General features: G+C 38.4%; 1 protein-coding gene across 1 annotated transcript; it reads right to left on the minus strand.

The window, feature by feature from the left end:
* Nucleotides 1-39: 39 nt before the first annotated feature.
* LOC138350730 (uncharacterized protein C3orf38 homolog) lies at nucleotides 40-13,015 on the minus strand. Its single transcript, XM_069301935.1, has 5 exons — nucleotides 12,848-13,015; nucleotides 3,224-3,350; nucleotides 1,561-1,665; nucleotides 1,003-1,292; nucleotides 40-528 (listed from the first exon to the last, which is right to left on the minus strand). Exons 1-5 carry the CDS (start codon nucleotides 13,013-13,015, stop codon nucleotides 40-42), a joined length of 1,179 nt encoding a protein of 392 aa, XP_069158036.1.
* Between the last annotated feature and the right edge of the window lie 241 nt (nucleotides 13,016-13,256).

Consider the following 13,256-nt stretch of genomic DNA (forward strand, 5'->3'; position numbering starts at 1 on the left):
TTATTCTGTTATTTATTCGTTGTTAATCAAAAACCCATTTCAAATTTTAATTTCAAACACTTGACATGGAGGTAGACTTGGAGGTAGACTTGGAGGTTTATGTGTACTAGCATGTTTTAAATTTATCTTTATATACATTATCTTCCATACATGATCATTTGGACTGCATACCATACCCATTTCTTGTTCAAAAATTCCCACACATGAGTTTCGGATATGTATGGTGCCACAACAACTGATTTTGACCATACCAAAATTGGATTGATAAGCTTGTATTCCATTTTCTAAATTAGGACTAAACTGAATCTTATACTCTTGAAATGTTTGTTTTAAAAGTTGGAAAGTATTTCCTCCTCCAAAAGCATGTCTCTCACTATTTGACTGGCCAATTAAGTAAATATCAGTGTAACTGTTGTCATAAAAAATATCACCTCGAAAAGTATCTCCGGGTAGGTGGAAACACTCTGGTTGCAAACGATTAATCATTCTAAAATACCACTTACAAAATTTTTGTATAAACTCGTCACTTCTTATAACTTCCATTTTATGTTCTACCGGGGGAAAGAACACCACATACAAATTTGTTTTTTTCATTAACAGTTCGAATAGAAGTTTTAGGAACATCATCACATAAGACAGGTTTTTTTTTTCATTATCTGTTTGAGTAAAAGTTTTAATTTCACTCTCTTCTGTCTGATGCTGTAATAGTGTACTTATATATGAATCACATTGACATTGTACTGTTCCTAAATTTGTACGTTCTGCAGTACCCATAAAACTGCATTGTTTAGGATTTTGAATTATATTCTTGGTTTCACCAGTTGTATATTGAATAAAACTTGGATTGGAACATAAAATGATGTTCGTATTTCCGGGTATTGAGAGTTGGATAGCAATTGTAATTTCGGTTTTGGGGTTTGAATGTGCTCTTCATTGTTCAGTTGAATATCCGATACCTATTTTACCATGCTGCTTTGTCCAAAACTCTTTTACAGCTATTACCAATTCCATTTTCTTAGCAAAAGGCATTGATGGTACTTGATTTTTATAGAGGTAGTTAAAAAGATTTTGTGCAGTAAGACGTCGATAAGAAAACAAGCGTTTCAAGTCTGAGGTATAAATTAAGATGATGTTAATGGCATCATGAGAACTTTTAGGTGGAAGGCGATTACCTGTTGATGTCTGAGCCAGACACCTAATATCTTCAGGGCTCAGTGTTTTTAACAAATCACGTACATTGGCTTCATAAGGGGAATTTATGAGGTTCATAACATATAGGAAGGAATACAACACTAAGAATAGAGATAAATAATATAAAAGTTTATTTATTTGCTTACTTATTTATTTATTATATAAATATATAGAAAGTACATGTACATTGTGAATGTACATAATAAAACTGAATGTAGCCTCCAAAAAATATCATTGAGTCAATGTCGCTATATTGAGCGACACACACAGGACACTGTCTCTGACCACACCCTTGTCGAGTCCACTTCCTCCACACCTATCGCACTGTAATAATCCATTCCGTATCCAATCACAGTAAGAGTCACTCACCACTGACACCAATAATTGTACTTTTGACCAGAAGAGGGCGCCTTCTTTTTCCGTACTTTGGGTCACGGCCCATAGATGGCAGCGCTGCCATCGCTTCTCCATTCTCTGTGGAGGCGTCGGGTCCATAACACAATTACAATGAGAGCCATATTTATAAATCGTGAAATAGAAATACTCACTCATTGTTAACAAAATTTATTTAGGGTTGGGGTTTGAATAGGGTAGTATCATCATATCTTTGTCTCAAATTCTAAAAATAATAGGTAATTGGGATTAACATAGTAGTATATCAAAGGCCCTTCTCACAATAATGTCAGTCCAAATTAAAACTCTTTATTGAGGATTAAGTTATTATATCTTAGCCAATAGCCTTGTTTTAAAATTTCAAGTCATATATACGATATATATGGGAATTTAGGGTATATTACAAAAAAAACATACCAATTTAAAACCACCATGTAAAATAATTATAATATTTAAAATTGTGAAAACAATTGTTAATATAATGAAAAATATCTTAACAAATAATGATATCGTTTTCTTGGTGTGTGTAATACCTATATAAATGGTCCCATTTGTAACATATTTACTGTTATTTATATTTAAACTATTATCAAGGATTGTAATGTTATATTTTTAATATAACCAACACATTATGACATTCAAATTATCATGTAAATTATTACACACCTGAGTTTCGTTATTGATACCTTCTACTACTATAGACAAGTGATTCCAACATAGTAGTATATTATTATAATCCCACAATACAGAAAATTTCATATATTTATCAGGAGTCCTAATCATATATGCATCTTTAATAAAAGATAAATTTTGTACATTTTCATGATAACTTTGTACATTTTCATTATTATAATAACGGCATTCTATTAAAATTTGCGCTAAGTTAGTTATGTTTATTTGGTTTGGAAGTATAATAGATGAATTTCGTCCTATTAGTATATATAACTGTATAGTGTCTTTAAAGTTTAACTGGAACTCGAACCATTCTTGTTGCGATAGTAAATCATTTATATTGAAAAGTTCTTCATGTTTATATTTAATTTGCTCATCACCTCTATCAAACCAGTATTTAATTGAATCTTTCAATACTATAACTTCATTACAATCATACTCTTGATACATTGGAATTACTGGAATAATTAATAATAATAATAATATTAATAATAATAATAAAAGGGTGGGAATCATTTTCAAGCCACAAAATAAACTAAAAATAATATAACATTGAAGCTTGTTTTTATATTTTAATCTTTCAACATTTAGTAAAAAATATATGGTTATGGATGTCATTATTAACAATCAAGGAAATCAGCAACCAAAAGCAGATCTAGAACAATATTATTTTTAATGGGAAATTCAGGATCAGTAGTAATCTCATTTTTCTTGAATTGAGTATTGTAGGTGAAATATGTACACGCTTTTTGAAGAAGATATGATCTGAAGAAATAAAATAAAAAAATAAAAGTATTATAATTATTTATTTATTATATATAATAATAATTAATTATTATTACAGTTTATATGTTTCTCTCTAAATATAACAGTTTATATAATAACACTTTGTTCTAACAGCTTTATACTTATGGAATTATTTTAAAATGGATTTCATTTTTTTCATTTTCAATACACTTTGTTGAACCTGACATCATAGCTTGAATTAAATTTGAGGCGAAGGCATCTTTCCTTTTAATGATGAATTCATGGTCATCACAAGATATTAACTTGATGTATGTGGAATTAGGACCTTCACATCCACCATAGAAAATCTGGTAATATTGTGTTGTGTTTTTTATCTTCAAAAAAAAACATTCAATCCTATTTTACATTTCATCATCTCATCATGATAAAACTCAATATGTATATTGTAGAGGTTTCTCTACATTTAAGTTATCATTTTTCATAGCTATCCAAATTTCTTCGGAATGGTGTTTACTTGGATGAAAAACTTCATTTACAAGAAATTTAAGAAATGTTTGAGGATCCTCAGTAACCCACATATTACAACATTTGTTTGCATAAACATAATACATGTGAACATATACCAAACAATTATAATACTTAATTCTTGCTGTTATAGAGGAATACCAACCATAATAAATGAAATAATTATATATCCGGTCCATATGGTCATATTTAATAAAATCTTGAAATCTGGATAATTCTTCTTTAGTCAATGTACAGTTTTCTAAGCATTTAACTTTACATTTAGTTTCAAGAAATATCCTATCTAGCTCACTTTCAATTCTTTAATTTTTTTAAAATTAGAGTCATGTTTAAATGGAGCTTCAAATTTATTTATAAAAAATTTGATTTTTTCATATTCTTCTTCATTTACCTTTTTATCTTCATCTTCTTCTTCAATTAACTTTATATCTTCATGTTACGGACCCGAGCCCAGCGTCTGAGCACGGAGCAGTGACGACCGCGCCATCTGTGGGTCAGCTCCCGAAACCCCCTCCAAATGGACGGCGCCATCTAGTGGGGACGAGATATACTGGCCACAAGGGTAGTTTCCCGTCCTGATCAGCTCATAACACAGCCGCTGCTGACCTCTGGTGAGGTGACGCTTGGACAGCAACGCCATCTATGGAGCTGATAGGTGGACGTTTGTGTCTAAGCCTGTGAGTGAGGTGCCCTAGAATGTCATTAGTACTGATGACGTGTCTGATTATAGAGTCAACCTGGGACTGCTGAATCGGAAGTTGGATCAGTCTACCCAAGGCAGCCGTAGAACCTACAGCATTTGCTGTAGAAGCTGTGAGTCACCCCCCGGATGAACACTGTTGTGTTAGCCTGCCTGTGACGTGGCAGTTGAGGATTTGTCGTACCCGGGACTGACTGGTGGAGAAGACTAACCACTGGAGTGTTGTGGTGAGGAGAGTGATCTGTGAAATCACACGAGGCTCCTGCCTAGGGCTCGCAACCCTAGTATCGGTCGTGGAGTGGCCTACGCAGCAATGCTGATTGGAACCTGCCAGCTAAAGGCTGGATTTGTGGTTGACGGCCTCCACGACGGTGCACCCAGTGGGACTGTGATTTGGCTGGCCTGTGGCCAGGGTAGACTCGCTGTGAGAATCTAAGGATTCGTCTAGAGGCCACAAGAAGAGAACCAGGGCTACTCGTCTTGAGCACTGTTAAGCAGAGCATCCTGTGTCTTCGGAGGAAGACAAGTGATTGTAAATACGTGTAGTTATAGTAACAGCGTGTGACTGTTTATATATATATTTATTGATGGTGGTGAATATATATTTATTTCTGAGCAGTTTTATCCCTTCCCCTTTAATTTACTTGCGTTACGGAGCACACCCCTTGAAAGCCACTACTAGCTTGGGGCCGGATACCCAAGCTCTACTAACATCAGAGAAAGAATCCAGTTGCGACCCAAGAAGGGCCATAACATAATTGGCATCCCCAGTGGGATCTGACCCCTTGTCAAGTATGTTTGACAGGGGTGGTGAAGTGGCGTAATCCCTGTAAATAATTCCCCCTGTGTGTGACTATTAGGACGTTATACGTCCTGTGTGGTGCTCGGAGTGATTACGTGCAACATTGTATAGCGAAGTGCTCGCTGTGATTAAGTGCAATATTGTGCAGTGCGGTGCCCTGTGATTACGTGCAATATTGGCAAGTGAGGCGCTAGGTGGGATAAAGTGCAATATTGACGTAGAACAGTGCTCGGTGCGTTAAGTGCTAACGAAAGCGGTGTGTTAAGTGCTAGTGCTCCATCTCAGTGACAATGGCAGAAAAAGCGACCATCGACGATCTGGATGATGTTCAGGTCTTTCTGAACAGGGAGGACTGTCTTGCCAGATTAAAATATCTGGGCAAACAGTTACTCGTACTGGTGAGTGCCTACCTGGAGATCAAGATACGTGCCAGTGATTCCCGTGTGGAGATCTTGTCCAAGGTTCACCGGCATTTGAAGGCCGAGGAGAAACAAGAAAGTGAGGCACAAGGTACAAAAGAAAGTGAAGAAGTAGCTTCCACTGAAAAGGAAGATAAGGGCAGTGACATTGACAGTGATGCAGGTGAGCTGAATATTAGCTTACTTACAGTAAAAATGCGTGCCTTGGAAATTAATCGTGAGATAGAATGGAAGAAATAAGAAATGGAAAGAGAGAGACAAGATAAAGAATTAGAGATGAGGCGTTTAGAATTAGAAGAAAGGAAAGCAGAGAGAGAAAGAGAAGAGAAACGAGAAAGAGAAAGAGAAGAACGAGAAAGAGAAGAGAAACGAGAAAGAGAAGAACGAGACAGGCAAGAACGACGAGACAGAGAGGAAAAAGAGAGATAACATGAGCTAGAAGTATTGCGATTAGGTGGTCGAAGACAAACAACGAACACAAGTATTTTCGATCCAGTGAGGAACATCAAAATGGTCCCGAAGTTCAACGAGAAGGAAGTTTCGAAGTTCTTCGCGGCCTTCGAGAAAGTCGCAGCCTCTTTGGAGTGGCCAAAGGAGAATTGGGCCATCATGATACAGTCCTTCTTGACTGGGAAAGCCCAAATTGCCTACTCCACGTTGTCCCTTGATGACTCTGGCGATTACGACATGGTGAAGAAGGTGGTGCTCATGGCGTACCAATTGGTACCTGAGGCTTACAGGCAGAAGTTTAGAAACCTGAAGAAGACCTCAGAGCACACTTTCACCGAATTCGCGACCATCAAAGAGCGACTTTTCCAGGAATGGTGTGCCTCTCGGAAGGTGGAGACCAAAGAAGACCTCGAGCAGCTCATACTGTTAGAGGACTTCAAAGACTTTCTGTCTGGAGACCTGAAGACGTACTTAGAAGAGCAGCAGGTGGAGACCTTACATGCAGCAGCCACCACGGCTGAAGAGTATATCTTAACGCATAGGCCTTCTGCTAAGTACGTCCCAAGGAATTACCCACGCCGGTTTGACAAACCTCGTCATGACGAAGAGGAGACCCCCGTCCCACAAAGCGCTAAGAAGACGCCCCCAAGTAGCCCTCGAAGGACCAGTCCTAGCAGTCCGAAACACCGGAGTCCGAGGAGGAATATGGTGTGCTGGACTTGTGGGCAGAAAGGGCATGTAGCTGCTATGTGCCGAGGCAGAAGAGGCAGCGACGCTCGTAGGGAGGTTATGTTGATGAGCTGTGTGACATCACTAGCAGGAAGCCAGTCTACGACTACGCAGGAAGAACCAAGATTGTTTTCCCCAAACACTTCAGGCGGGTATGTAACGAGTGAATATACTGGTAGATCGGTAGTAGTGCTCAGAGATAGTGGAGCAGCCCAGTCCCTGATCGTGAGAAACTCGTTACCCGAGGGAGTGAGTGTGGATGGGAGACAAGAGGTTGTCCTGGTTGGGTTTCCTAGGACGCGGTACATCGCACCTTTAGTGCCGATACATCTCGACTCGCCTTACTTCAGCGGCACATGTGCGTTGGCAGTAGTCGATACCCTACCTATATTTATTTATTTATTTATTTATGCATATACAAGAATGTACATAAGGAATGTGAGGATACAATTATGGTAATTACAGTCTTGTAAAGCCACTAGCACGCGCAGCGTTTCGGGCAGGTCCTTAATCTAAGAAAATTTTAAGGAGGTAAATACTTGCAAAATTTATAGACAAAACAATGATAACAGATTACATGGAATGAAAAAAAAAAAGATGAGAGAAAATTATAGGTACAGTATATTAAAGCACATAGGTAGCTATGATTGATTGCAATGACAGCTTAAAATGGTTGTTGACAACAAATTGGTAGGCACAATACAGCAGAAACAATATAAGATTGATTGCAATGACAGCTTGAATGGTAGTTGACAAAAATTGGTAGTCACAATACAACATATGGCTAGCACATAAAAGAAGACAGCAATGAACACAATGATAAGGTTGTTTGATATTACATAAAAATTATGAGATTGGGTACCACTAGGTACAGAGCAAATTTAAAGCTCAGTGTAGGAAACTAAATAGATGAAGTTAGGTACTTTTTGGTTTTGCTTTTAAATAAGGCAAAAGTTTTACAGTTTTTCAATTCACTAGGGAGTGAGTTCCATAGACTAGGTCCCTTAATTTGCATAGAGTGTTTACACAGATTAAGTTTGACCCTGGGGATATCAAAGAGATATTTATTTCTGGTGTGGTGATAATGGGTCCTATTACATCTGTCCAGGGAGAGTTTCAGAGCATGGTTTGCATTTAAGAACAGGGTTTTGTAAATGTAGTTGACACAAGAGAATGTGTGGAGGGAGTTAATATTTAGCAAGTTTAGAGATTTAAACAAGGGAGCTGAGTGTTGTCTGAAAGCAGAGTTAGTTATTATTCTGATAGCAGATTTTTGCTGTGTGATGATGGGCTTAAGGTGGTTTGCAGTGGTAGACCCCCATGCACAGATACCATAATTAAGATAGGGGTAGATTAGTGCATAATATAGTGAGAGGAGAGCAGAGTTAGGAACATAATATCTGATTTTGGAGAGTATACCAACTGTCTTAGAGACTTTCTTAGTTATGTGTTGAATGTGGGTGCTGAAGTTGAGTCTCTTGTCTAGGAATAGGCCAAGAAACTTGCCATCATTTTTATTACTGATGTTAATGTTGTCTATCTGTAGCTGAATTGCATTTGATGATTTGCTTCCAAATAAGATGTAGTAAGTCTTTTCGATGTTTAATGTTAGTTTGTTCGTTGACATCCATAAGTGGACTTTTTTTAATTCATTATTCACAACATTATTTAGTGTATGTGGGTTGAGGTTTGAGTAGATAAGGGTAGTATCGTCAGCAAACAATATAGGTTTGAGAATATTAGAGACATTAGGCAGATCGTTTATATATATAAGAAATAGAAGAGGTCCTAAGATGCTGCCCTGTGGCACTCCAACGGTAATTGGTAGAGTGGAAGAAGTTGTATCATTGATGGTTACATATTGGTGTCTGTCACTAAGATAGGATCGGATGTAGTCAAGGGCAAGGCCTCGGATTCCATAATGCTGGAGTTTAAGTAAGAGGTAGTTGTGATTAACAGTATCAAAGGCTTTTCTTAGGTCAATGAAGAGTCCAATCGGAAACTCATTTTTGTCAAGGGCTGAGTAGATAATGTCAAGGAGACTAATGATTGCATCATTGGTACTCTTTTGGGACCGGAAGCCAAACTGGCAGGGGCTGAGTATGTCGAATTTTACGAGGTAGGAATAGAGCTGTTTGTAAATAATTTTTTCAAATATTTTTGATAGAATGGGTAGATTTGATATTGGTCTATAATTGTTTATGTCCGCCGGATTGCCTCCTTTATGGACTGGCGTTACTCTTGCTTTTTTGAGGATATCAGGGAAGGTGTGACACTCTATAGATTTGTTGAACAGTAGTGCTATGGGTGGGGCAAGGGCATGGGAGGCTCTCTTGTACACAATGGACGGAATTTCACTGGTGTTCCCTGCCTTGGTTTTTAGAGAGTGTATGATGGACACAACATCTGCCGGGCTGATTGGTGAAAGGAGAAGAGAGTTTGGATAGCTGCCTGAGAGATATGTGTTATTATGTGTCTGAGTCTGTGGGATTTTACTGGCAAGATTAGCACCAACCGATGAAAAGAAACTATTAAATTCATTTGCCATTTCTAAATCAGTTGACGGTAAATCCCCATCCTTGTAGAGTTTTATTTGGTTATGTGAGTGTTGTTTAGTTCCTAGGATACTAGAGATAGTTTTCCAAGTGTTTTTCATGTTGCCTTTTGCTTCATTGAATCTATTCACATAATATGCAAGTTTTGCTTTTCTTATGATACTGGTAAGCATTGATGAGTACCTTTTAGCTACTTCCTTTGAAACTAGGCCAATCCTAACTTTCTTTTCATATTCATGTTTCTTGTTGATTGAGTTGAGAATGCCACTTGTGAGCCATGGATTGTTTAATCTTTTGTCAGTTACTTGCTTTGTAAGAAGGGGACAATGAAGGTTGTAGAGGCTTAGAGTTTTGGAGAGGAAGAGGTTAGCTAATGAATTTATACCATGGGTATTATTGAATTCAGAATCCCAGTTAATATTGTGAAGTGCCTCTGTAAGATTGTCTAATGCTGATTCACTGTGCAGCCTAAATGAAAGTTTCTTGCTTTTTGGTGGTGTTATGTCCATGTTCGCTATGAGAAAGGTAGGATAGTGGTCAGTTGTTCTGTCGTAGATTATACCAGATACAAGGGGAGCTGTTATGTTTGTCCATATGTGGTCCAAGGTAGTGGCTGATGTTTGAGTGACTCGGGTAGGTTTGGTGATAGTGGGGATTAGCATACAGGAGTTCATGCTGTTAAGGAAATAGTCAACTTGAGAGCAGTTTTGTTGACCCAGGTCAATATTAAAGTCTCCTCCCAGAATGATGTGGTTTTTGTTGAGATTGTTGTTTATAATAAGATTCCTTAGGTTGTCTGAGAAAGAAGCTATGTTAGTATTAGGAAATCTATAGATGGCTCCAATAGTCAAAGAGGATTTAAGGGATTTAATTGTAAACTGAGCAAAAGTATATTCACAGTAGTCATCTCTGTCACTAATAACACTGTTGCAGATAAATGTATCTCTGTAATATATAGCTGTGCCACCACCTTTTTTATTAGGCCTACAGTTATGAATGGCTTTATAACCAGCTAAGTTGTAGAGTTGGGTATAGTCTTTATTTAGCCAAGTTTCTGTTAAAATAATGAACGATAGGTTAGTACCTAGTGCTGTGAGTAGTGCATTTAAATCGTCAAAATGTTTACCAAGTGATCTAACATTTTGGTTGTAAACTGATAGACAGGTGCTATTTTGGAGTTTGTTTTTAGCCTGGTGTGCTGTGAAATACTTACAATAATGATGATCAATGTGCTGGTTGGTATAGATATGAGACAGAAGATTTTGATCAGGATCAATATCAGTGTGCATAGAGATGCAGAGGGATCACGATACAAGATACACGATAAAGCAAAACACAAGAATAAGAGCAGATACAATAAAATAGTAACAATTTAGAAGTAAAATAAAGATCCAATAGATAGCCAGGGAGGACACAGAAGTTACATAAAATAAAACACAAAAAATCAGTAGAGACTGACAATATAAATGTAAAATAAAAAATAATAAGAAAAATAATAATCATAAAAAAAAAATGATCTTGAAGATAATTAGCTTAGTAATGGTTAATTAACAGGGTAATAAAAAGCCCTAGGTTTAGTGACAAGGGGATTAACTAAGAACAAATAATTAAGAGTATAAAACAGGCAAAGATGACAAACAAAAAATAAAGTAAAAATTAAAATAAAAATAAAAATAAACACCTTTGGAAAGGAAAGGCAGAGCTTAAGTACACTTTGGTTGTATGTGAGACTACAAATTATGTTCTGGTTATTCAGCTGATATCCCACAGTCATCCAGGAAAGAAGTGAGGTGTGCTTCAGTGGTTATGACATAAGTTTTTCCAGAGTCAGTCTTCCTAGCTATTATTTTACCATCGCGCACAAAACAATGTTTAATAGCAGTGGATCTATTGCGAATTCCACGTAGTTTAAATAAGAGATTTTGTCTGAATCTGGTAAGACATTCGTTCACATAAACCTTGGATTTCCTAGCGACTGCAGCAGTGATAAGGTCTGACTTGCGGGAGCAGCTATCTAACTTCACGCGTATCCTTCTGTTGTTTGCACCAGATGATTTGGTACCCACTCTATAAGCTGACTTAATGTCTCTTGCTTCGATTGAATAATTCAACTTAGTACGCAATTCCTGGATCACGATGGCAGTACAGTCTTCTCTGTCAGTTTCATGGGGAAAATCCTGTGATGAGATGATGACAGAATCAAGGAGCTTAAGTTGGTCTGATTCGTCTTGGGTTGCAGTGTGTTGCTGTTGTAGGGAGTTAAAGTGGTTCTCTAACTTTTGTAACATCTCTTCTTGCTTCTTAGAGGTTTCTGCTGGTTTAAAGTTAATAACCGAGATCCGAAGAGAGCTTAATTCATGTTCGAGGTGGCCGACTCTGGCAGACAGATCTTGGTTAGCCTTGTGCATTGCCAAAGCATCACTCTGAAGCTTCATTATCAGGTCCGACTGCTCTCGGATTATAGACTTTTGGTCATCATGTATTTGAGTCAATAATCTGAGCCATGGATTATCAGCGGGACGCTTAAAGTCAGTACATGGGGAGGCAGCTCGTTTAAGTTGAATAATCCTGTGAAATCACGCGCGGATGACGACCGCGCCATCACTAGTTAGAGTGATGGCGCGGTCGTCACTGCTCCGTGCGTCCGAGCACGGAGCAGTGACGACCGCGCCATCTGTGGGTTAGCTCCCGAAAACCCCTCCAAATGGACGGCACCATCTAGTGGGGACGAGATATACTGGCCACAAGGGCTAGTTTCCCGTCCTGATCAACTCATAACACAGCCGCTGCTGACCTCTGGTGAGGTGACGCTTGGACAACAACGCCATCTATGGAGCTGATAGGTGGACGTTTGTGTCTAAGCCTGTGAGTGAGGTGCCCTAGAGTGTCATTAGTACTGATGACGTGTCTGATTACAAAGTCGACCTGGGACTGCTGAATCGGAAGTTGGATCAGTCTACCCAAGGCAGCCGTAGAACCTCCACGAATTTGCTGTAGAAGCTGTGAGTCACCCCCTGGATGAACACTGTTGTGTTAGCCTGCCTGTGACGTGGCAGTTGAGGATTTGTCGTACCCGGGACTGACTGGTGGAGAAGACTAACCACTGGGGTGTTGTGGTGAGGAGAGTGATCTGTGAAATCACACGAGGCTCCTGCCTAGGGCTCGCAACCCTAGTATCGGTCGTGGAGTGGCCTACGCAGCATTGCTGATTGGAACCTGCCAGCTAAAGGCTGGATTTGTGGTTGACGGCCTCCACGACGGTGCACCCAGTGGGACTGTGATTTGGCTGGCCTGTGGCCAGGGTAGACTCGCTGTGAGAATCTAAGGATTCGTCTAGAGGCCACAAGAAGAGAACCAGGGCTACTCGTCTTGAGCACCATTAAGCAGGCATCCTGTGTCTTCGGAGGAAGACAAGTGATTGTAATTACGTGTAGTTATAGTAACAGCATGTGACTGTTTATATATATATTTATTGGTGGTGGTGAATATATATTTATTTCTGAGCAGTTTTATCCCTTCCCCTTTAATTTACTTGCGTTACGGAGCACACGCCTTGAAAGCCACTACTAGCTTGGGGCCGGATACCCAAGCTCTACTAACATCAGAGAAAGAACCCAGTTGTGACCCAAGAGGGCCGTAACACTTCATCTTCCTCTTCAGTTACCTTTATATCTTCATCTTCCTCTTCAGTTACCTTTTTATCTTCATCTTCTCCCCCTTCTTCATCTCCCTTTTCATCTTCAACTCCTTCTTCATTTACTTTCATCTCTTCATCATTTCCCAATTTCTCAATGCCAACTGCTTCCCCATTATAAATATCCATTTGGTTCATTTTTCCCCACCTGGAAAATATATATATTATAATTGAAATAGACTAAGATGATCATCAATCCATTCAAGGAGAAACAGAAACAATCTCAATCCAAAATTGAAAGTTATCTACTGCTTCAAAAAAAAAAAAAAAAAAAAAAAAACTGAAATACTCATGCCTTAGTAAGTGTTAATATACTACAACACAATGGTTGTAAGTATAACTTTTAGAAGTTCACTGCAGTAATATCCAAAGAAAGGCA

Source organism: Procambarus clarkii, chromosome 47 (genome assembly GCF_040958095.1).
Source record: "Procambarus clarkii isolate CNS0578487 chromosome 47, FALCON_Pclarkii_2.0, whole genome shotgun sequence".
Taxonomy (NCBI): domain Eukaryota; kingdom Metazoa; phylum Arthropoda; class Malacostraca; order Decapoda; family Cambaridae; genus Procambarus; species Procambarus clarkii.

Coding starts and splice junctions, on each gene's coding strand:
- LOC138350730 (XM_069301935.1), bottom strand. CDS start 13,015: ATGAACCAAATGGATATTTATAATGGGGAAGCAGTTGGCATTGAGAAA. Junction 3,351..12,847: donor AGGAAGATGAAGATATAAAG/GTAACTGAAGAG, acceptor CAATATTACCAG/ATTTTCTATGGTGGATGTGA. Junction 1,293..1,560: donor TACAATTATTGGTGTCAGTG/GTGAGTGACTCT, acceptor CTCTATTCTTAG/TGTTGTATTCCTTCCTATAT.